The sequence below is a fragment of the Wyeomyia smithii genome, chromosome 3 (assembly GCF_029784165.1).
Source record: "Wyeomyia smithii strain HCP4-BCI-WySm-NY-G18 chromosome 3, ASM2978416v1, whole genome shotgun sequence".
NCBI lineage: Eukaryota > Metazoa > Arthropoda > Insecta > Diptera > Culicidae > Wyeomyia > Wyeomyia smithii.
The window spans coordinates 66,237,864-66,262,292 of NC_073696.1; the positions used below are offsets into that span (position 1 = coordinate 66,237,864).

Sequence of the window (24,429 nt, forward strand, 5' to 3'; positions counted from 1 at the left end):
AACGATTTCTGGTGAGTTTTTGTAAATAACCTTTAAAATAATTTTTGAGCTCGCGTGTGCATTGAAATGGTAAATATGCTGCGGCAATAAATAAAATCCCAAGTTCAGTTTGAACTTCAATTCCCAAAGTTTCAATAACTTTCGTCTCAAGATGGGGAAGAGCACGATGTTTGATTCGGTGATGAATAACAATTGCAACTCCACCGCCGGAACCCTGAATCCTATCATATCTATGAACCACGTAATTGGGATCATATTTTAATTTTATGTTAGGTTTCAAAAATGTTTCAGTAATAATTGCAATATGCACATTATTTACTGTTAAAAAATTAAAAAGCTCATTCTCATTGGCCTTCAATGAGCGAGCATTCCAATTTAATATTTTAATTGTTTTATTTAAAATCATTGCTAAATTTTAAATAAGAAACAATTTTAATAGTAAAATTTGTGCCTATTTGAATGGCTTCAAACATTGATTTTGCCTGCCATATGGCGTTCATAAGATCGAACATTGCCTGTTGCAAAAAAGAAAGTTTACCTGCCGCAATAGGCCCCAGGCAGTTGACATTAGAAAAAATATTTTCGGCAGCAATATTAGCTGGAGTAATAGGTGTACAATTATTTTCTAGCGTGTTTTGCTTACCCATATTGACGGTCATTTTCGAACTACCAACACTAGGCGGTATAATGTTCGAACTACCTGTAACCTGTGCATAAGTTAAACGGGTATGCAAAGGAGTAGGTAAACTATGCGTCACTGGTACGCTTGGAGAATTTTGTTTTGAAGTTGGTTTTAATTGAGAAATTGAATTTTGTTTACCTTGCCTTGCCTTAACAATTGCTAAACGGACTGGGCATTGATAAAAATTTGACATATGGTTGCCGTTACAATTCGCACAGCGAAAATTTTTACTCTCTTTCACAGGACATGTGTCCTTTTTGTGAGAAGAGTCTCCATAATTAAGACATTTTTGGTCCATGTTACAGAATTTGGAACCATGGCCATAACGTTGGCAAGTACGGCATTGGGTGATATGCTTTTCACCTCCGCCATACTTCCTATAAGTTTCCCACTTTACACGCACATTATACAAAGCATGTGCTTTTTCAAAAAATTTTAAGTTGTTAACCTCATTGCGGTTAAAATGAATTAAATAATTAACAAGGGAAATTCCAGTTCTCTGACTGTTTTCGCCTCGTGATTTTTGTTTCATTAGAATTACTTGGGTAGGGGCTATGCCAAGTAATTCTGTTAAAGTAAGTTTGATCTCATCAACGGTTTAACATCCCCTAGGACATTAGATGTCGCAGAAATTTTAGAAATTTTCAAACAAAACCCAGCTACCCTTCTTAACAGAGATCAGGATAATCATTTCTCTTGGCTTTTTAAAGTTCTACCTAAAACTCCCCGACAAGGCATGGATCACCAGGCCGCACATTTCTCTACCTAACCCAAGTTGTTTACGTTCTCTGAGTTAAAATTTGTCCCATTCGTTTACCTACTTAGGTATAGAAATTTAGGAGCTTCGCTATTTTCTCCACAGTCCAAATAAGCACTGACGAAGGCGCTAAGTAAGCGTTGAAAAACGTATATGCAAGTAGGGTTTGCAATCCCGGGAGCGATTTCCCGGGAATTGCCTTCTCCCGGGATTCCCGGATCCCGGGAATAGGAATATTGATTCCCGGGATTCCCGAGCTCCTTGGAAAATTTTCCATACAATATTTCAATTAAACTAAATAGCAACAAAACACGAAACTTACGTCGTAGAAGTGTAGAGCAGCTTCATAGTGTGCATTATACGAAGCAAATATTTGCTTGAAACGACGATCAATATTTGCTTGCCGTGTAATATCAAATTATTTGCTCAATTTATTTGTCAAAAATATATGCTGCCTTATTCAGTAAACGATAAATTAAGAAATATTTTCTTCGTCTCATGTCTTTTTTTGCTAGTGAGTTTACTACTAAGTGGATAGTTGCTTGATTTTTTCTTTGTTTATTGACAAAAACCTGTAAATTGATAAAAAAAAATTGAAACCCGTAAATCAATGCGAGCAGAAATAAATAAATTAATAAAACTCAGTCAGTGTAACTTTAATAGTAAAATTTGTGCCTATTTGAATGGCTTCAAACATTGATTTTGCCTGCAACATGGCGTTCATAAGATCGAACATTGCCTGTTGCAAAAAAGAAAGTTTACCTGCCGTAATAGGCCCCAGGCAGTTGACATTAGAAAAAATATTTTCGGCAGCAATATTAGCTGGAGTAATAGGTGTACAATTATTTTCTAGCGTGTTTTGCTTACCCATATTGACGGTCATTTTCGAACTACCAACACTAGGCGGTATAATGTTCGAACTACCTGTAACCTGTGCATAAGTTAAACGGGTATGCAAAGGAGTAGGTAAACTATGCGTCACTGGTACGCTTGGAGAATTTTGTTTTGAAGTTGGTTTTAATTGAGAAATTGAATTTTGTTTACCTTGCCTTGCCTTAACAATTGCTAAACGGACTGGGCATTGATAAAAATTTGACATATGGTTGCCGTTACAATTCGCACAGCGAAAATTTTTACTCTCTTTCACAGGACATGTGTCCTTTTTGTGAGAAGAGTCTCCATAATTAAGACATTTTTGGTCCATGTTACAGAATTTGGAACCATGGCCATAACGTTGGCAAGTACGGCATTGGGTGATATGCTTTTCACCTCCGCCATACTTCCTATAAGTTTCCCACTTTACACGCACATTATACAAAGCATGTGCTTTTTCAAAAAATTTTAAGTTGTTAACCTCATTGCGGTTAAAATGAATTAAATAATTAACAAGGGAAATTCCAGTTCTCTGACTGTTTTCGCCTCGTGATTTTTGTTTCATTAGAATTACTTGGGTAGGGGCTATGCCAAGTAATTCTGTTAAAGTAAGTTTGATCTCATCAACGGTTTGATCGTTGGTGAGACCTTTCAAGACAACCTTGAACGGCTTGGCGTTTTTGGTGTCATATGTAAAAAATTTGTACATCTTGTCAGTTAAATACTGAACAAGACGATCACGACCCTTTACTGAGTCGGCTAATAAGCGGCATTCACCTCTACGGCCAATTTGATAGGTAACTTTAACGTCAGAAACAAACGTTGAAAGTTCCTTTTTGAATATATTAAATTCAGAAGAAATAGTTACCACAATGGGTGGAACTTTCTCCTTTTTTAAAGATTTTATATTTTGTATAGTTTCATTATTGGTAACTTCCATTTCACCAGCTTCTTGCTCAGGCAAAATATCAAAAGGATTGTCACTACAGACACTCGATGTGTCAGAAAGAGATGCCTCTCTTTTCCTCCCCGCAGCGATGCGAAGTTTCTTTTTCCGTCCAGCCATTTCAGGTGATACGGAAAAAGTTAAAACAAATGTTAAATTCAAAAGTAGGTAGTCTTGAGAAAGACTGATGGGAAATAACTTCCAGGTAGTCTTTAAAAGACACACTGACAAAACACAAACTTTGAAGCTATAGGCAGTCAAAGACCAGTCCACAAGCAACCGAAAAAACGTCTGATCTGTAGGACAGTTCAAGACGCACTCAAAAGTATTCCTTGACGATAGCTACAACTTTGTCCCATTTTCCAGGCAGAGCTCGAATACCGTTATGATAAAGTTTTCGTGTTTTGGGGCTTTCCTTGAATCAATCGAACGGAACGAGAACAAGTAATAATCGGGCGGCGAAATATCTGAAGAATCTGGTGAATTGAATACGTCCCATCCGAACATTTCTATGTAAGTTTTAACGGCTTTGGCAATATGAAGCCGAGCGGTGTCATGTAATAGAATCGCTTTTCCCTTGCCTCTGTCCTTATTGCGGCCATTGTGTTCGGCTTAATCGCATCAATTAAAGTCGATACCATTCCTAAGTGATGGTCTCTTTCGGTTCTAACGGCTTTTATTACATAACACTTTAACCCTCGCAGCGTGAATATTCACCGAGCTGACAATGTAGAGGCATGACCAGGCAGCCCCTATGACTTTTTTTTGGGTTGCTGTAATGAATCCATTTTTCATCACCCGTCATGATGCGATGAAAAAAGCCACTCCTTTTTCTGAGGCTGGAGCATCATTCAATCACAAGCGAAAAATCTACGCCCAGGTCCCTTGGTTTCAAATCAGAATTTCCTTGTTTTTGAATCAATCCCAAAGCATGCACTCGCTTGAAAATAGCTTGGCGGATAACTCTTTATACCAAAGCAAGCTGTTCCTGCGTTTGGCATGGATCTTCACCGAGCGATTCCTCTAATTTAGCGTTTTCGAAGGCTTTTGGTCTTCCTTCACGCGAACAGTCATCAACATGGGAATTGCCGTCTTTAAAGCGACGGAACCAACCACAGCATGTTGTGTCAATCAGAGCAGGGGTGTCCAGATCTTTTACTCGGCGGAGCACTTTTTCAAACTAGAATATTTGAAGGAGCACCTGCTTGTTTTAATCAGTGAGAAAACTGAGGACGTCTCATTCACTTTACAATGTATGAACTCCGTTAAATATTTTGGTTTCAAAAGTGATCCATCCGGCAAAAAATCTGGAAAGCTGACAAAAGAAAAATCTGTGTTTGGGGTTACTTTTTGTAAAAAACACAAAGCAGCTGGAAAGGACGGCCTCCCCGAAATTTTGAAAGCCGGAAAAGAGCGTGGCACATCGTAAAAGTGTAGGCCGAAGACAAACTACCTCATTGCCCAGTCTATAAAAAGAGTCACCAACAGAATTGCACTTTGCACTAGAAGCATAACACAGAGTCTCTCTTGCTTTCTGTTTAATACACTAAAGACGAGGCAGGACGCCAGTGTGGTTTTCGGGAAGGGCAGTCTACAACGAACCAAGTGTTCCCTTTGCGTCGAATCCTTAACAAGTACAAAGCAGTACACTTGCAAACTCATAATTTGTTTACAGACTTCAAAACTAATTCAAATCTAATCTTCTTCAAAAGATCACAAATTTTTCATTGCTTTTGGGATAGTACCATTATTTCGAAGTCTCACATGCTTCTTGGCTTTACTGATGATATAGATATCACCTCAGAGCAGTGCCTATTAAGAAGGAAGCAGCGGGAATTGCGCTTGGACCAAAAAAAGATTCTTGGTACTGAGATTGTGATAGATGATGGTATCTACGAAGTAGTCGAAGCCTTCGTGTATCTTGGTACTCTCGTGAAATGTGATAAGGATGGAAGCCGAGAAGTGAAGAAACGGATAGCAGCCGCAAACAGGATCAGCTGAGATCCCTTAGCATGCTTTTCCGGCCCGCACAAAATTTACGCTCTTTAGGATGCTAATTCTCCCGATGGTGCTCTATGACCATGAGTGTTGGTCGATAAAGGAGGCCAACCGGTAAGCACTTGTAGTCTTCGAGCGTACGATCCTGCGTTCAATACTTGGCGGAAAACTGGAATTTTTTATGCAAAAGGATTTCAAACAATTACTTGGGATTTTTCTATTTTCCAATATATGGTTTAATTAGGGTAATCGCTCCATTATTCATCTCAACAGCTAGGTGCACCTATATTCATCTTATTTCTCTCATTTGTTTAACTTACCGTCAAATTCTACTCGAGCGTCTTGATAGAAAATTTAAAATCATCGGGGGGTATCAACACTGGCGAGATAATGGTTTCTTTCGATGTCACAGTACTTTTTCCGAGTGTTCCAGTGAAAGAAGCAATAAATTTTTTGGAAGATTGGCTTCTTTCCCAACGATGTGACAACCCTTTGTAAAACGTTGCATTTTTCTACTAAAGTACGCAGTTACTTGAAGTTAACTCGACTTTGCATGGAAGACAATTATTTTTCATTTCGTGGGAAATTTTACAAACAAACAAAAGGAGCACCGATGGGGAATCCGCTGTCACCTTTCTTATGTGAGCTTTTTATGGCACATTTAGAAAATAAACTAAATGAAAAAGACTGCTTACCAGATCTTTGGTGAAGGTATGTTGATGATATTTTCTGTATTTTACAACGGGGGGACTTGGAAAGTTTTTTTTAGAAATTTTGAACGGTATTTATAAAAAAATCCAGTTCACTTTGGAAATTGAACAAAACAACAGGCTTCCATTTTTAGATGTAGTCGTTGTTAAAAACTCCAACTACTTTGAATTCGAAATCTTTAGGAAACCCACACATACTAAGCGGGTAATACCTAACACTTCTAACCACTCCTCCCAGCATAAAATGGCTTCTTTCTACCATATGATCCACCGCATGGAATCTTTGCCTCTCAGTGATGAAGGCAAGAAAACGAAATGGAATATATTTTTGATATTGGTGAGCAGAATGGATATAATAGATGAACCATACAAGCCATTTATGATAAAAAGAAACGAATCCAACATAGGAAATCTCACACAACACTCACACCACTAACAGAAGATCGGAAGAGAAAAGTGGTTTATAAAGTTGCATGTCCACATTGTGATAAGGTTTACATTGGCCAAACTAAAAGAAATTTGGACATCCGGTTTAAGGAACATACTTCAGAACTTATAAAGGCTAAAAAAGACTCAGAAAAAGGAATAACTCACCATTTCAGATCCAAAATAGCCGAACATATTTTTCATGAAGATCACGCTATGACTACCGACAACATTAGTCTAGTTCGATCAGTAACATCCCCTAGGACATTAGATGTCGCAGAAATTTTAGAAATTTTCAAACAAAACCCAGCTACCCTTCTTAACAGAGATCAGGATAATCATTTCTCTTGGCTTTTTAAAGTTCTACCTAAAACTCCCCGACAAGGCATGGATCACCAGGCCGCACATTTCTCTACCTAACCCAAGTTGTTTACGTTCTCTGAGTTAAAATTTGTCCCATTCGTTTACCTACTTAGGTATAGAAATTTAGGAGCTTCGCTATTTTCTCCACAGTCCAAATAAGCACTGACGAAGGCGCTAAGTAAGCGTTGAAAAACGTATATGCAAGTAGGGTTTGCAATCCCGGGAGCGATTTCCCGGGAATTGCCTTCTCCCGGGATTCCCGGATCCCGGGAATAGGAATATTGATTCCCGGGATTCCCGAGCTCCTTGGAAAATTTTCCATACAATATTTCAATTAAACTAAATAGCAACAAAACACGAAACTTACGTCGTAGAAGTGTAGAGCAGCTTCATAGTGTGCATTATACGAAGTAAATATTTGCTTGAAACGACGATCAATATTTGCTTGCCGTGTAATATCAAATTATTTGCTCAATTTATTTGTCAAAAATATATGCTGCCTTATTCAGTAAACGATAAATTAAGAAATATTTTCTTCGTCTCATGTCTTTTTTTGCTAGTGAGTTTACTACTAAGTGGATAGTTGCTTGATTTTTTCTTTGTTTATTGACAAAAACCTGTAAATTGATAAAAAAAAATTGAAACCCGTAAATCAATGCGAGCAGAAATAAATAAATTAATAAAACTCAGTCAGTGTAACTTGGGTCGTGGCCGCGATTTCACATTAATTACGAAGGCTGAATGCTCTAAAATCTGGCTGCCAAACACTCAGCTTTATCTTCAACAAACTAAAAGTATTGGAATCGTCAGTTTCTAATGAAATGTGGCAAGAGCTAGAATCGGTGCTTCAGAAGTATTTTAGAAATCAGACACCAGCGGTGATTCAGCGAGTTTAGCAAAGTTTTACAGAAGGGAACTACATTATTTGGGCCTAACGAAAAATTGTCAGCGGTACTGAGGCGATTGATAGACGATTGTTCATGAATTTCTGGAGTGAACTTGAATAAATTTTGTTCTTCAATTCATAATTAAATTGTAAACGATTGTTTGAAACTTTTTATTAATAAACTTTATTTGAAATCTCATTTTTGCTAAGGATTTTTACCTTTCCCGGTTCCCGGGAATTCCCGGGAAATGAGATTTTTCATTCCCGTTTTCCGGGAAATCTATTCTCGGGAATATTGCAAACCCTATATGCATAAGTGAAAAGTGGTAGAATTAAATAGTGATAGTGGATAAAAAGTGTGTCTATTTGCTTCTCGATTTTGTCAAGTGGTTGAAAATTTTACGTTGAAAATTTGGTAAAGTTTGACGATAAATTGATCAAAAAGGCGTGGTGAGATGAATATAGGTACTGGAATGAATATAGGAGCGGTTACCCTATTACTAGAAAAAAAAAGATTACAACTTTTTAACCATTCCAGTGTGAAATTGGGTAATCTTTTCAGGGCAACTTTTTTGAGGCTTAGGGCAACTATTTTTTCGCTTTTGTCGACCAGTGTTATCAGTTCTTATATTCTGTTCGGTGAGAAAATCTGTGAAAAATCGAATTCAATGTCCTTCGTGAATTTTACTCGTTCTGCGCATACTAGCAACTTTAAAAAGCTATGATTGCAGAAATAAAATATATCAAACTATTTGATGGTATTTTTTTTATCATTAGTATCTAGTATGTTATTGCAAGCATAAATGTTTTCTCAATTATGTTAAAAATTTCTGGAAGTTTTGAACCAAATCGAAAGGTTGATCCACAATCATGCTTTTTGCGGAACTCTTCTATTTGATTTCCAATGAAAACAACTTTCTACGGATGCTCTCCATCAGCCTGATACACTCTGCTGCTGGAGGCAGTGAAATGAATATTATAAACTTTTACCGGGAAAGAAATTATCAATTTCGCTGGCCGCATCATTCGGTTGCTTTATTTTTTCTTTGTTTCAAACTGCTAAATGGGTCAGCAAGCAGCAAAGCAAGTACAGCTCCATCCACCTAGACAAAGCTGCATGTTATTCTCGGCTTTCTACAACATTTGTGATGCTTGAAAACAAACACTTTTTGGCTATTAAAATATGCATGAACGACGAGCAAAATTATCTGGCCTCGGGATCGCTTGGAGGCTCGATGTATAAAGGGTGGAGATAATTATTTTAATTTTCCCAAGTATAATTGATCTGCTCGAAAAAAAAACTCGAAATTTGGTTTTGAGACTTTGGTTTCCTGTTGCGTTGAAAACCTTTAATTGAATGTTGTAGGAGTTGTGACTTTCAAATGCCGGCAGACGAAAAAAAGAAAAGAAAGAAAGATACGGTCTTATAACTTTGCATTTAACCATTTACCGTTGATCGCTCTCGCAACGTTGATGTTTACCGACTAGTACGCTTCAAACTGTGACGTTCCGCTCGCGCGGTGCTGCTCACGTCTTTGTCACGCTGCATACATCCCTAAATTATGCATCGTTAAGACAACTGGAACATTTTATAGTGCATATGTTCTAGCTTGCAAGTTGCACATCCAACTCATTACACAGGAGCATTCGCTCAGCTGTGGCGAGTTTACCGTAAGCCTCCGTCTAATCAAGTTTATTTACGTGTGTTTATCAATCTATTTTCAGAGAATCGAAGCTGAATCAGCCTGCAACACTCGGGAGCCGCCTCAGTCAGTCTATGGCGATCCGCGATAATGACAGCACGCGATGTAGCAAGTGTGACGTTGATTAAGTGCCAGCCTAGTTTGTTCGTAAGATCACCTCAATGAGTTTATTTGGTAACGGTAATCTTACTAGTGCAACAGATTGTGACGTGTATACGCAATAGCAACCATCGAAACGAGAGAAAAAATGAATCGAAAATTCGTCGAAAGTGATATAAATTTCAATTCGAAACGACCGAGTGTGACCGGCAGCGTACAAATGCTACCTCCCAAGCGTCTTTGTTGGAAGAATCGCTGGAAGATTCGATATCCGTCGGTGGATTTGCTGACGGTGCTTGTGTTAGTGCTTTGTGGTGTGACGATTTGCCACTGCCAAGAATTCGGTGAAAGTAGTCTGGAAAATCATCCGGATCGTGATTTCGAGCATATTTCCGCATTAAGCAAGGAGATTATTACCAACCATATACCGACCAGTGAGAGTGGAGGTGACGACGATGAGTCACGATACCAGTTTGAAAGTGTACCTATTGGGGACGGTAGTGCTCACTATACGGAAATTGCGGGGGATGTAGTGCTTGGTGAGAAGGTTCTACGTGCTGCCGAGAGTCCATACTCGCTGAGAACCGATCTGGAGATCGAACGACGAGCGAGATTAATCATCGAGCCGGGGGTCACGATTTACTTCGCACCCATGGTCGGTATCACGGTGCGGGGTTCGCTGATGGCTTTGGTGAGTTGCGTACAAGCTTGGACTTGGTTATCTTATCTTATCGGACGGAGTTGTGCGCGAGTTGAACCCCGCTTTTGATGAATGTGTATTATGGTTATGAAATTGATTCGTTTTATGTACACAGCACCTGTCTGTGTTTGAGGCAAACCACGGTGTGCTGTTTGACTTATGATTACTGTGTGCGACTGCTTATCTTTTCACGAAACAGGTGCACAGACGTTTACCGTGGTGTAGGGCGTTGTATTGCAATTTGTTTGTTGGAGTTATTCGAAGAATTTTATCTTTGTCTGCTTAATTGCTTACTGCTGCAGTCCTGTGTAGGTTAAAAGTTATTGGCTTTTCTATTTTTATTATTTTTAGCTTGATACTTCCCAAAGACTAGTCAGGAAGTTCAGAAGTAAATTACAAGTAAATTACAGCTAAATCAGAAGCAAATAAACCAATTATTTTCGAACGCTTTTTATAGGTTTCGGAAGTCTCTTCAGTGAAAAAATGTTCAGTTTTGTTTGAACCTGTCACATGACAAAATCCAAACTGCTGATCTACCAATATTGATTGTTTCTTATGGCGTGACATCAGAATACTGAGAACTAGTTCTTAAAGATGTTGACTAACCGAAGAAGGCAAACTGATGACTAATAACTTGTAACTTCTGCTAGATTCTTCAAATCATCGTTGATTTGAATTATTAAATTATGATCAATTACACTGGTCAACACAGATGTGGTCCTAAAGCTCAAACTAGAAAAAATAATCATTATTATTGGTTTTTAGCCATTCCTGTTTTGATGCCCCCAGCCACTAACATTTTTTCAGAGACTCGAATAAGTTTTCTCGTAAACATAACGTTGAAGTAACGAACCCGGCTAGCAATTACTATGCGAACTCTCACGTAAGTAAACGCTTTTTGGTTATGGCTAATGGTACCAAAATTCACAGGAATGGTTGAATAGCTAAAATTTTACTTGAGCAGCTATTTCGAGCTTTGGGGCAGTACTTTTTTTGCTATTGTCATCCAACGTTATTAGTAGTCTTATCTCTTATATAAAGAGTTTGTGTATTCGCAAAAATGTGCAGTTCACCGAAAGGCGGTATTGGGCATTTGAGCGAAAAACGGTTCGAAATCATATTCGCTTGGGAATCATCCATGCAAGCTTTTTCAAACCAAGTGCAGTAAACGCGGCAAACTTGGATAGTGCGGGTAATATTGATAACTCATGATCTACACATAACAACCCAATAAATTTGTCTCGTTATTGTTAAGGTGCTGCTACAGGGAGCACGAAAAATATGACACAGTTCTCCATTACATCTATGACCTAAAAGTATAGAAGAGAGGGACTTATTATGTTAAGAGAAAATCACACTAAGTTATTATAGAAGTTAGTTTGAAGGGATGGTAAGTGGTAGGGAGCCTACGGATAAAATCTTCTTTAGACATTAAATGACTCGATTCTACTAAGATTTGAACTCACGACTGATACCATGATCCGCTTGATAAGCACAATTTGTAACCTTGTGGCTACACAGGTTTTTTTCCGCGTGATCGTAACGATTTTTATATGCAAAATCTCTCCATTTTTCAACGAAAAAAATATATCAAACATTCAGTAAAACAACTAGCAACTTCTCCTGATGCTGTTCAGAAAGTTCCATGAGTACTGTTTAAGTATTACTGTTAGTAAAAAGTTTAGAAAAATGATCCGTTTTTGAACACAATTTTCTGTTACAATTGCTGTTACGTCTTGTTTGCAAGCAGTGATAATTAAATAAATTATTCAAGGATTGCAGTATATTTTTTCCGTTAAATACTTCTAAAACATTCAACTTTTATACAGGAACACTTTTCGTGCAAAATATTGGCTTTAAAGTTGGAAATATTGGTGAAATTCGAAGGCCTGTTTTGTATCATGATCGGAACAGCTTACTTCTGAGATTTCACCGCTTCACTTTGTCTGTGCTTGATATAATTATGGATTTCACATAGGTGCAATTCAAGGATTTTTTTTGTTAGCAGAGTGTTGAAAGTGTCTATTTTGGAATGTTAAGAACAGTTTTAGACAATTAAATAGCCTACCTAAAAAAATTGAATCTGATGTATGCATAGCGTCACAGCTTGATTATATCATCAAAATTTCCCAGATCCTTAATTCATTTCAGTACATTCAAGGACTCCACAAATGGTACCAATAAAACCCAGTATAGAGTGACTTCGGTCCTATTGGCCAATTGTCTCAAAGAAAGAATGAATTCCCTCAACTGCCTCGATTTATATGTAAAAGCTTCAAATGCATTTAAATATATGCAGATTTTTGAAAATCTGTATTTTCTTGTTGAACAAACGTACGTAATAATGGCATGAACTTCTACTTGAAAAACCGTTGGTCCTATTGGTTTGCTCTACTGATTCCAGGGCCAAAAACCCCGGCTCCAGTATCTTCACTTTGGACCCATCAATGTAAAACACAACAGACAAACACGGCTCAACAGACTCCCATTCATAGCGGCTTGATTCAATTACTTTGAAGGGGATGTGTGTTTGTCTTCGTTGTCATCCAATCTTCTATTATTTTAACATCGGAGTTTAATCTGAATCCCTGAGGATCCTAAAATGTCCTACCAGATCACCAGCTAAAATATTGTTATACCTAACGTTTTAATTGCACGAAAAAATCCAGTAAACAGTTTTGGGTCTTAGACCCCATGTTTTTCACACAGCCTTGTCTAGATGGGAAATCCAATTCAGTTTTTTATTTAACTTCTTCCACAAGCTGATTTAGAACTCCATCTAGAGTAGTAGTAGTATAACAGTTTTAGAAGGATTTACATTTCAACCCTCTTCTCTACATAATTTCAAAGTTAGCTTGAGCGCAATTTGTAACCGATTAGAGATCGTGTCATCAAACTTTCCACGAACTATTATGGTTGATTGGTAAGCAAATTGGTTTTTACTCAATGGAAACTTTACCAAGCTTGTTGATTTGATAAAGTCGTCCAAATTTTTTACACAGTCTTATCCGTCCTTCAGTAACGTAGCTAGGGGGGTGCGGTTGGTGCGGTCCGCACCAGGCCCGCCACTCAAAGGGACCCCAAAATCTTGCGAACACCGAACCGGTCTAACTGCCCATCTGAACTTAACCTCATGTATTTGTACTCACCACTCTGCTCTCGTGATCCACACGGACAAAGTATACGTGATACCGGTGTTCATTGTTACCATGATTCGTGTTTCGACTGACGCCGAAGTTGAATGTTTTACGATCGCGGAAAACATTCGATGCATCGTGGAAACACGCAACGAAGGAGCGATTTTTTGCAATGCTGAAAACCAGACTTAGTAAAGCACGCACCACACTAGAAGTGGAACAAAAATTGAGCTCTTTCTTGCTAGGTATCACGCACTTGAGCTGGGTGCTTCGGTCGATGATTCGGCACGCGAAGAATGAAGAATACCACCAGCACCACAGAGCGGATATCTCTTCGTTGGTGCTTTTCTAAAGTTACATAGAGCGCATGGTGTAGCCCCAAATCATTTTGCTCACTTTTTTGCTTCGTGGCATCTCCGTATTCTTGTACTTTGATTCTCTTTGCTATGTATATTACACATCACAGCTAGTGCAGTGGGTGAGCGCTGACAACGTATGCGGGTGAGTGGGTGACTATATGTTTGTGTTGTTTTTGAAATTGAATGTCGTGAGTTCAATGAAATGAAATTTAATGTAATAAAGCAGCAAAACAATGTTCTGTTTAATAGTTTCAAAAGAGCATGCCGTGAAAATTTTTTACCTGCAGCAGTTGCAATTAGGGGAAAGTAGGTAAAGACGGACACCCTAAGGTTTAATCTAAATAATTACTTAGGTATTGCTATTTAGATCGCAGTAGTCATGCAAATTGAAACTTAAGGTCATTTGTTTTCATAATCATTTTTGGTATAAGTGAACTTCCTCCAAGTTTTATGTGTTTTGGGTCTTCAAAAATAAGACTACAAATTGCTGTTTTTTGACATGGTTGGGAAAGACGGACACTTGGGGTGGGTAAGATGGACACTACGAAGGTAAAGGTGGACACTCACAAAAAAGATGCAGTACGTTAAGTATTCTTTTGATTTATGTGTTAAGTACTGGCCATACATTACTCTACGTTATTAGAGTCCATCTATACATCACGTGAACAGTTTGAGAGGATGGGTTTCGATGGAGGCGAAAATTCTCCGCCTATATGGCCTGTTCTAACTGCTAAATGATTAATATCTGCTGGTTTCTCTCGCGGGTGTACTTTGTGAACATCTGTAGTACACAACAGATGCTACATGTGAAAATTTTTGGAAAATCCGTGTGTCCATCTTTCCCTACCTTAGTGTGTCCGTCTTGCCCGACCTGGTTGTAAATTTTTCAAACGATCGTAGCTCTTCATCGGAACATCGAAAATCTGCTGGATTTTCACTAGAAAACCGAGGAAAGACTAATTAATCACTATACTATTGTGAACAAATGAAAACACGTAAGTTTCACGAGTTTTTCACTATTTTCCGTGAAATAAAAATTACATCAAATTGCGCGTTCACGAAAATATTCTTTGTTTTACTTACAAATTTGACAGTTTGCTTGCTAAAAACCGATAATGCAACTCAAAAGCATTAACACACTATAAAGAAGGTATTCGCATCACTCAACTATCATAATACATTCTAGTTTGTGAAATATTAAAAGTGTCCATCTTACCCGCAGTGTCCGTCTTTACCTACTTTCCCCTACTTGGATTTGTTTGCTTCGTTTAAAAAAGCATGCGTTTCGGTAAATATTTCCTGTAATATGAGGTTTAAATAGCTTTATATTTTTGAGCCTTCAGCCAGAAAATACAGTGAAATACAATCAAGACACTATTTTGATACTTTCCGTCGTTTCAGGAAGCATAATCATCAATCTTAATTAAAAAAACGAGTTTATATTTAAAAAAATATTACAAAATTCCTAATCAAACTTGGTAAAGTACGCACAGCATCTCAAGCAGAGCTTGATTGTAGCTCTAGCTCTATAACCCACACGCACTCGGGCTAGGTGCTTTGGTCTCCAGCTTGGTGCGCAACAAATTAAGAAAAGCATTACACAGCAAATATCTCTTCACGGATCAAAACAAAACGAAAAAGAAAAAACGCTCAACGTGCCTACAGGTGACGAACACAATATTATCGCACTACATTCGTAGCTTTTTTAGCTCTTGCGCCGAGCTGGTGCTTGCTACGAATGTCACATAAGACGATAATACGCTTGTGGTGCTTGGTGTCTATAATTTGGTGATGTCACCGAGCGGCTCGGAGCGGTGCTTTTACCAAGTCTGGAAAACACTGTCTATCTGTGTTGCTGTGTGGCTAACGAAAACATGAACCAGAGCGAGGAAAATAATCTGCGTTCACGCGGACTATAGAGACAAATCGCGCGAAATGACCGATGGTCGAATACCGACCATTTTTTAATTGAATGAAACTTTGCACACGTATTTGGCTTAGCAAACTGAGCATTTTTCACAGATGGAGAGATTTTTTACACCCATGAGTTACATTCTAAAAGGGCGTATGCCTTTTGGCACAGGTTTTATTCGAAGCATTGTAGCCCAGAAACCATTGGTTGTATAGAAAAACTGTCTGAGAATGAGTTGTAGGGAATTAAAAATGCACCATAAAAAAATATACACTGTACAAAAAAAATTCTTTTGACCAAAAAATTAAAAATAAACATTAAATTTCAATTAAAAAAAAGAGTTGGTTTTTTTTATTTTTTTTTTAAAGAAACTTGACGTTAATACGCAACTTTTCAAAAAAAAGTCCAGGATGGAGAAATGAAAAATATTTTTTTAAGGTAGATTAATTTTTTTATAAAAATTCTAATTTAAACATTTTTCAAAATATTTGTTTTCTGATGATTTTAAAAGATGCAGAAAGTCATTTTGAATCAAAAAACTCTTGGTAGTAAACATTTTAAAGGCACCGGTTTTCGAGTTATTTTGAATTTAAGCTCGAAAAAAAAAAATAATTATTAATTAAAAATTATTAATATTTCGGAAAATACACGTTTTTCTTAATTTGTCCATGGTTCTCCAGCAAAAACCATACGTTCATTGGAATGCATGATCAAAAATATACAATTCATTCTTTGACAACAAAACGATTGGATAAATAACTCAAGCGCTAAACCTTAGCCTACCTACACGTTCCCACTTGCCGAATGTTTTATAATAAAATATGTTTGTCGTGCAACACTATCACTTGTTCACTAATAATAACTGTTTGTAAAGTACGCAACCAATAACTACTGGGTTACCTATAATATCTGTTTTCGTATATAAATACGATTGCACTACTCCAGATGTGTTAGTAACAGTTTGCATTTTGTGAAGATGAATAAAGTGAAAATGGAATACACCAAGCCCAAATGCTGTAAACCCTTTCCTGATCATCGGTGCTCATCTAGCTTACGCAAATTAAAAAAAAACGTTATTGCAAAATTAAAAATATTGAACAGTCAAGCTCATTTTAATACGTCTTTATAAATTTGTGATTCGTGTAGTTATTGGAATGATAGTCAAGCCACCATTCATCCCTTCGTTGTTTACTATTCAAATCTGGAACACTTAAGAATATCAGCTTCATCATAATATCGGAAGTACTCCATCATGATACTGTTGCGGTTCAGGTGTTCATTGCCAAATTAATAAGTTTTTTGAAAAAACAATAGAATTGAAAGAAGCGATATTAATGTCTGATGGAGCTGCCTCACAATATAAAAATAGGAAAAACTTTGCAAGTCTTTGCAAGTTCAAAACAAAATATAACGTCGATGCAGAGTGGCATTTTTTTGCGACTTCTCATGGTAAAGGCCCATGCGATGCAATTGGTTGCATATCTAAACGAATGGCAGGGAATGCAAGTTTAGCTAAAGAACATGAACTTCCCATTACAAGCGCAAAAGAATTGTATGATTGGTCTAATCAGCAAAATAATAAAAATTCATCAAAAATGTCATTTAGTTGGGTATCATATGAAGAATATGAACAAGAAGTAACAGAATGGAGCAATATTTTCAAAAAAATCTGTAATAATAGCTGCCACACAAAAGTATTACTCTTTTGTTCCGATTTCAGAAAATAAGATACAAACGTAGCTGTTTTCAAAAGATGACGAATCATTTACTTATGATATATATAAAATATAAGGTGAAACTAGTTCTGTAAAGTATCTATGTCATAAAAAAAATATGTTTCTAAGATAATATAACTCGAAAATAAATATTTAATTCTTATATATATATATATATATATATATATATATATATATATATATATATATATATATATATATATATATATATATATATATATATATATATATATATATATATATATATATATATATATATATATATATTTATATAACTTAAAACATTTAACTCTTTTCTTGAGAACCGTTCGCCCAATCGTTTTGTTGTCAAAGAATGAGTTGTATATTTTTGATCAAGCATTCCAATAAACGTATGGTTTTTGCTGGAGAACCATGGACAAATTAAGAAAAACGTGTATTTTTCTAAATAATTATAATTTTTCGAGCTTAAATTAGAAATAACTCGAAAACCAATGCCTTTAGAATGTTTACTACCAAGAGCTTTTTGATTCAAAATGACTTTCTGCATCTTTTAAAATCATCAGAATACAAATATTTTGAAAAATCTTTGAATTAGAATTCTAATTAAAAAATTAATCTACCATAAAAAATTATTTTCATTTCTCCATCCTGGACTTTTTAAAAAAAGTTGCGTTAAGTTTCTTTAGAAAAAAAAAAAAAAAAAAAAAATCAACTCTTTTTTCTTAAATTGAAATTTAATGTTTATTTTTAATTTTTTTGGTCAAAATACTACAAGGTATACAGCCCTAGGGTTGAATGAAATGGGACTAAACACTGTAATTAAGAGAGTTTTTGTTCCAAAATATAGAGAGTTCGCAGACAGAATCAATGTGTTTGCTCGGTGACTTACATACTTTTATTTCCAGCCATCCCTGGGAACCTATTTTTAGAAATATGTTCAACAACACTAGAAAGTATATCGTTTATATTTGGCGATATTATGCCTGTAGAATTTTTGTGCGAACAACATGTAGGTATTTGACATCGTTCTTGCTGAAGAAGCACCAAGAATTCCTCGTAATGCATCAAAGTCAGAATTAACTCTACATCATCAAAAACCAAATACAATAATACTCACGTCATCATAATGAATGGTTTTGTCTTATGTAACTCTGATTAAATCAAGTTTATAATATGAATCTTACTTTCTAAATAATATGGGAGCCCTTACAAAAGGTAATTAATTGGCAAACATATGAAGACACGTTAAACAAAATTATTAACAAGTTCCAGCAAAAAATCGTAGCAATCAACAATTCCATTTTTGTTTTTTGCTTGACAATTTTTGCCTAAAATTACATTTGCTGTATTACTAAGACAGCCAAAAAAACTTTATTATGGAAAAGTTAGAAATAATAAAATATCATCTAACAATTTCGAAATGTAAGAATGAATTCGGAACGAACCTTAGTAAATGGACCAAAAATTCACAAGCATTCGCCGGCTCTTACTCTTCTATAAATTTATATATTTGAGGATTCAATTCGATGCTATCAGGTCACGATTATTTAGTGAATATCGAATATAATTTATAATAAATATAACTTATAACCGTTGCAAAAATGTACAATTCTTGTTGAGTAATTTATGGTAATTATATTTATGAGATAAACTTCCAATCAGCAGCAGCTCGATTGCATACGAATAGAAATGTACGAACAGAAGTGTACCACTGCAATACGAATAGTATCAGTTAGCGCTCAACTTTCGAAGAGAGCAGACGTGCTTTTTCTCTGAAAGTCTGAAGTAGTTAGGGCTTTTTATATTGGTCCCAGTCTGAAGTGACTTTTGCTCGGTTGAACAATTGTCTAGATTTTTACCTCAATCCTGCCAGTTTCTCGTTCCACCAAGGAACATCTTCGTTGAATGAACTACAGATACGACGAACAACGAACTAGAGTTAAGTTAGTTTAAGTCTTAGAAAGTCTTAGTTCTAGAATGTTGAGTTCTTACCGTTTAGAGTTTGGAAACTAGGCAGTAACTATCTGTTTTCAAAGGTTCTGTCCAGTTAGAATCCGGAACCACATATTGTGTAGTAGTGGCATGGGCAGTGACCGCTGCAAGAATTCTTATACAGAGGTGTGTTTATCTAGGCGCTCACTTTCTGTGGTATAAATTTCATGGCGTTTCGTGCAGTGTGTCAAAAGATATTTCAGATGAAAGCCGATAGAAGAGAAGAAGCGAGAGAGCGTGGATCGAGTGTCTCAAGGTAAGCGTCGTAGTGGAACATTTGACCAAAAGCTGAACCAGTAGGTGTTGAGAACCGTCAAAGCAAACCCTGGACTATCAGATAGTGAAATCGGCCAAAAATTCTACATGGCGACGGCACGAGGAGATATTCCTGAAAATTTTAAGTTTGCTTTTATGGGCAAATTTGCCCAAAAACTGATGATTTGGCAAGCAATATACAGCTGTGGGGCAAAGACCAGAGTGTTCGTGACGAATAAGACGATGGACTCGAAGCTGTACAAGGAGGAATCCCTCAAAATTCGCGTACTATTTCTTATTGAAGGCCATAAAGGTTTCGTGAAGTTTTGGCCAAATTTGGCGAGTTACCACTTTACCACTTTTGGAGATTTTGGGCAGTAATGAAGCGGAAGCTTAAGAAAAGTGGAAAAACGGCTCGGGACGAGACTCAGATGACCAAAATGTAGGACGAATGCGCCAAGGAAGTTGAATCCGCACAGTGGTCGGAAATGACTGAAATCAAGGCGAAATTATAACTACTAAGGGTTGTCTCCTAGATTACCGATGTCTTCTCGAATGTTGATCCTGAAACTGTTGACCAACTTTTGGTAATGGTAATGTAGTTCCAAATTTCACCACTAGGGCGGCGCTGTCGCTAACTTCTAAAGGAAGCAAAATAGAAGAACAATGTCTAAAACAAGTTTGTAGAAAATAGTATTTTGAGAAACTCTTCCTTGGATATGAAGTTAGTACCTGATGTGTTTTTCGAGAAATTTACGGCTACTTATAGCATGTTGATGAAGAAAACTCCGAAAAATCTCGAATTTCGCGATCCAGGTGTATCAAACAAAGTTAAGGTATGCGTAACGGCTATTAATATTTAGGTAGTTTGAATTTTAATTTTATGAGTGGCGTACTAAGCTCACATTGCTTGCTAAAAAATGGCCGCTTGTGCGTCACACGCTCGTTTTTGCTCCTGTCTCTATGAACACGAGGGAACACATTAGAACGAGCGCGGGTATCGGCGGGGATACCATATTCAATGCTCTGCATAAAGTTGGAGTGCCAAGTATTTTATTATACTTATTTTGTGGACGGCTAATTTCCATGAAACAACTCTAAGAAGGATATCTGAAGTTGTTAGAATGCTAGAATAAGGCCATATAATCATATTGTAACATTCGTTACTACTTCTGCGTTCTGTAATAAATCATCTGGATAAACAACGTAAAAATAGAAAAGTCATGAGTGCAGAAGAAGCCTGCTTTCTCAATTATGTTAAATGTATGATAACATTAGTAATCCAAACATTCTGATGATTTTCATTAGCTTAAACCCTGCAGAAATGATTCCAGGCTCGATGCATTAGGTTGAAAAATTGACTTTTTTCCGACTATATGCAGTTCCAGACCACTGTGTTCCGGAGGTGTGCAGCGTTTGAAAGTGCGAATTTTCATGAGAAACAAAGAGATATGATTTGTATTGATGTTTTTTTCTCAAAGTACAGGGAATTACCTTTGTTTTGATGTAATGTACGTCAATCCGTTACCGAGATACAGATGATTTTATTATTCCGGGTTCTATATGGACATAGCTTAAATACTAATAGCGCATTGCGATTTTTTTATAATCTGCCTCATAATGTATAGTCATAATGATAGGATATAAATCAATTGAATATCCACTGTTGGTAATCCATTATAGTCAGTTTTGATGATTTTATTCAACGTTTTTCATTTCCTTTAGTATAACAATTTTTGATTTCTAACGCTCTGATAAATTTGCCAACCTTTTCTAGCATTTTTCAAAATTTTTGACTATTAGTACGTTGATGCTGTGTTTTTCTACTCATGACCTATCAACTCTGCTGGATGAATAAGGTCGATAAAATCTCTGCCTAAACAAACTTTTTTTGGGAAAAACTGTACAGTTTATGTTTATTGAAGTTGTTATGAACTGGTTAAGCGACAAATTATTTAAAAAAAAACTTGACCGCGACCGGTTAGTTGTAATAATAGTTTTTTTGTAGGCACCTGATATTATTTATTGTATTTGGTACTATTGAGACAGTATAATCAATTCATTTAACCCTGGAAAGAAAATCTTATTTTGGCGTGAAACTAATGCATAAATTAAAACGTGAACGTTTTCGCACTATTTGACAATGAAGAGGGCAATGCCACTAAAAGCGAAGAGCCAAATTGACGCAGACTATTTTTTTGGGTTGATCTACTTTTTCTGTTTTCCGTGTTTTCTATTTTTTTCCGTATCCATAAGTATTGCCAAAATAGTTGTGGGAGGGGTTCGAGCCTCTCCTTTTCCCAGGATCATAGAGACACCCAAGAAAAGTAACATCACACAAATATTACAAACAATTTGAAACATTAACTCTCTTGCAAATAAAATCGAGCGAAACGCCTAACTGTGGAATGCCTTCCTAGTAAGTGCGATGATGAGTCAATTACGCTTTATTTCGATTGGCGATCCATTGGCGCGTCAATTGCTCGATTCATCAGCAAACCAATCCGGCGACCGGCCCAGGTGCATCGAATAATTGTGCCAATTTTGTGTGCGCGATACGTAAACCCATTGACGGCGAAGTGCCAAGCCGGTAATTACCTTCGTAGCGATCGCACGGGCCAGTGTTATACCGGACCCCAGCTGGGTTTTGAGCCAGTATAATTATGTTTTCGCAACTATTCAAAGTGCTCTCAGATAAGTGGGTAGAATCAACGAAAAAATGATATTAGGGAATGAAACAGAGGCAGTACAAATAAAACGAACTGCTCGGTAAAAATATTGGAAACGAACGCGATAACATCATACCTGCACCTAATAACTGATGAGTCAGTGTGTCCGATATTGTTGTCTCTATGCAGGGGACGCACGTCTCGACCAACGTAGAATGCTTCATATATTCATGCAATTTGCTTTGTTCGATTCTACGGTGGGGGAGTGTGAAATAGATGGGACATTAGTGTGTCTGCTCGCCCAACAGGTGTTGCATCCGGCCTAACCGTCGCCCACGTGCTGCAATTAAAAATGAGGTAACGTGTGGAATCGTTTAAGGAATGCAACGCACGAAGAAATGGGTAGAAAGGCACAAAGTCCTTGCGTCGCTCAAGGCCGATGACCTTAAAACGCAGCACAGAAAAGTTGTTCACCTCTTTCGTCGGGCTTCGTCGAAAGACGCAAGTATTGTGCCTAGCTGGTAGGTAGCAGGAAGAAAAGTAGAGGTAGAAAACGTTTGATAGACGATAGTTAAACGTTCGCTTGCCGTTGTTGGCTCGTTAAGCAGCACAGGTGGCCTGAGGATGTGTACGCACTAGAGATCGTTCGAATTTAGAATTCCGTTTTGTTCCACTTGGAGCTATTTGTTATGCGAAGACAACTCAACTGAAGCTCATTATGGCCCTAATATCCTCAAAACGATCGTTTGCGAAAAATGGTTTTAGAGGTAATATGGTTTTGGGGTTACACAAAAATATGACAGATAGAGAATTTATCAAAACCACTATTTTAGGCAAATAGTCTTGAATTTTAAAATTAACAATTGTCTACCCGATCATAAGAGCATAACTAAAAAATTACAAAATTCTATCAACGTGAGATACAACTAACATATTTTGATACAATTTTATATTTTTCCATATAATTTTGATAACAAAATTGAATCTGAATGAGTTATAATAACAAAACCTAAAATGAAGTAGTTCTGAAACAAGTCTAACTAATTTTTCGTTTTTATCAAAACATGTTGTTTCTAACAATGTTTGTTATTATATTGTTTTATATACTATCTTATTTTGTTAGAAAGCTGATACATTAGTAACAAATTTTGATATGTGTTTAATACTAGTAGAATCATTTCTGTTATAATTTCTGTTATTTTAACACCTAACGGGACCAAATTGAAAACACAGCCTGTAAGGTTTTTCCCGTAACAAAATAACAACTTCTGTTACATTTTTTGCCTTTCTCCTAGAAAGGTATAGCAATCACTGGAAAAACCGGAGGTATAAAAGTGGTCCCAATGGCCGAATGTCATATACCACTCGACTTCTTTCGACGAACTGAGCATTTTCTGTATGTATGTATGTATGTGTGTATGTGTGCGTGTGTGTATGTATGTGCAACTTTTTTTTCTCACTCACTTTTCTCAGAGATGGCTGGACCGATTTTCATAAAATTAATTGCAAATGAAAGGCCTATTTGCGCCATAGGTTACTATTGAATTTCATTGTAATCGGATTTTTAGTTTAGAGGTTATGTATCAAAATGTAAAAATCACGAAACATCATTATCTCAGAAACCACACAACCGATTTCAATAAAACTGGTTTCAAATGATTGGGCTGTCCCCAGAACCCTTAACTTTTAAATTTCGTTATGATTGAACATATGGTTCAAAAGTTATGTAAAGAAAAGTTATCCTGAGGTTGTTTAAACTCACTCATTTTTCTCAGTGATGGCTGGACCGATTTTCACAAAATTAGTGTCAAATGAAAGGTCTAGTTGCCCCATAGGTTGCTACTGATTTTCATTGCAATCGGATTGTAACTGTGACCGTTGTTCATAAAAATGTGAAATCACATAATGAAAGTAAACATAATGACTTTCTCCTAACGATCACTGGCTAATCAAAAGGTAGAAAAATGATTGAAATGGCCGAATGTCATATACTACTCAACTTAGTTCGACGAATCGAGCATTTTCTGCATATATGCATGTATAGGTGTATATGTTTGTGTGTGGGTGTGTACGTGTACATGTGCACTTTTCTTTCGCACTTATTTTTCTCAGAGATGGTCTGACCGATTCTTTCTATCTTGGTGTCAAATGAAGGGTCTATTTGCCGCTTAGGTTGCTATTGAATTTCATTGTAATCAAACTTTTAGTTTTGGCGCTGCGTCAGAATGTGAAAAACGCTCTTAT

General features: G+C 36.7%; 2 protein-coding genes across 5 annotated transcripts in view; one reads left to right on the plus strand and one right to left on the minus strand.

Moving 5' to 3' along the window:
* The window catches only part of LOC129731620 (uncharacterized), a 143,438-nt gene that overhangs the window by 33,239 nt on the left and 85,770 nt on the right, over positions 1–24,429 (minus strand). The gene's annotated exons all lie outside the window — the stretch shown is intronic.
* The window catches only part of LOC129731616 (protein bark beetle), a 77,275-nt gene that overhangs the window by 24,199 nt on the left and 28,647 nt on the right, over positions 1–24,429 (plus strand). For all 4 annotated transcript variants that reach the window (XM_055691737.1, XM_055691739.1, XM_055691740.1 and 1 more), the window contains exon 2: positions 9,367–10,134. In XM_055691737.1, the coding sequence (XP_055547712.1) occupies positions 9,592–10,134 (543 nt within the window). In that variant the 5' untranslated portion in view covers positions 9,367–9,591. The remainder of the gene's footprint in view (positions 1–9,366; positions 10,135–24,429) is intronic.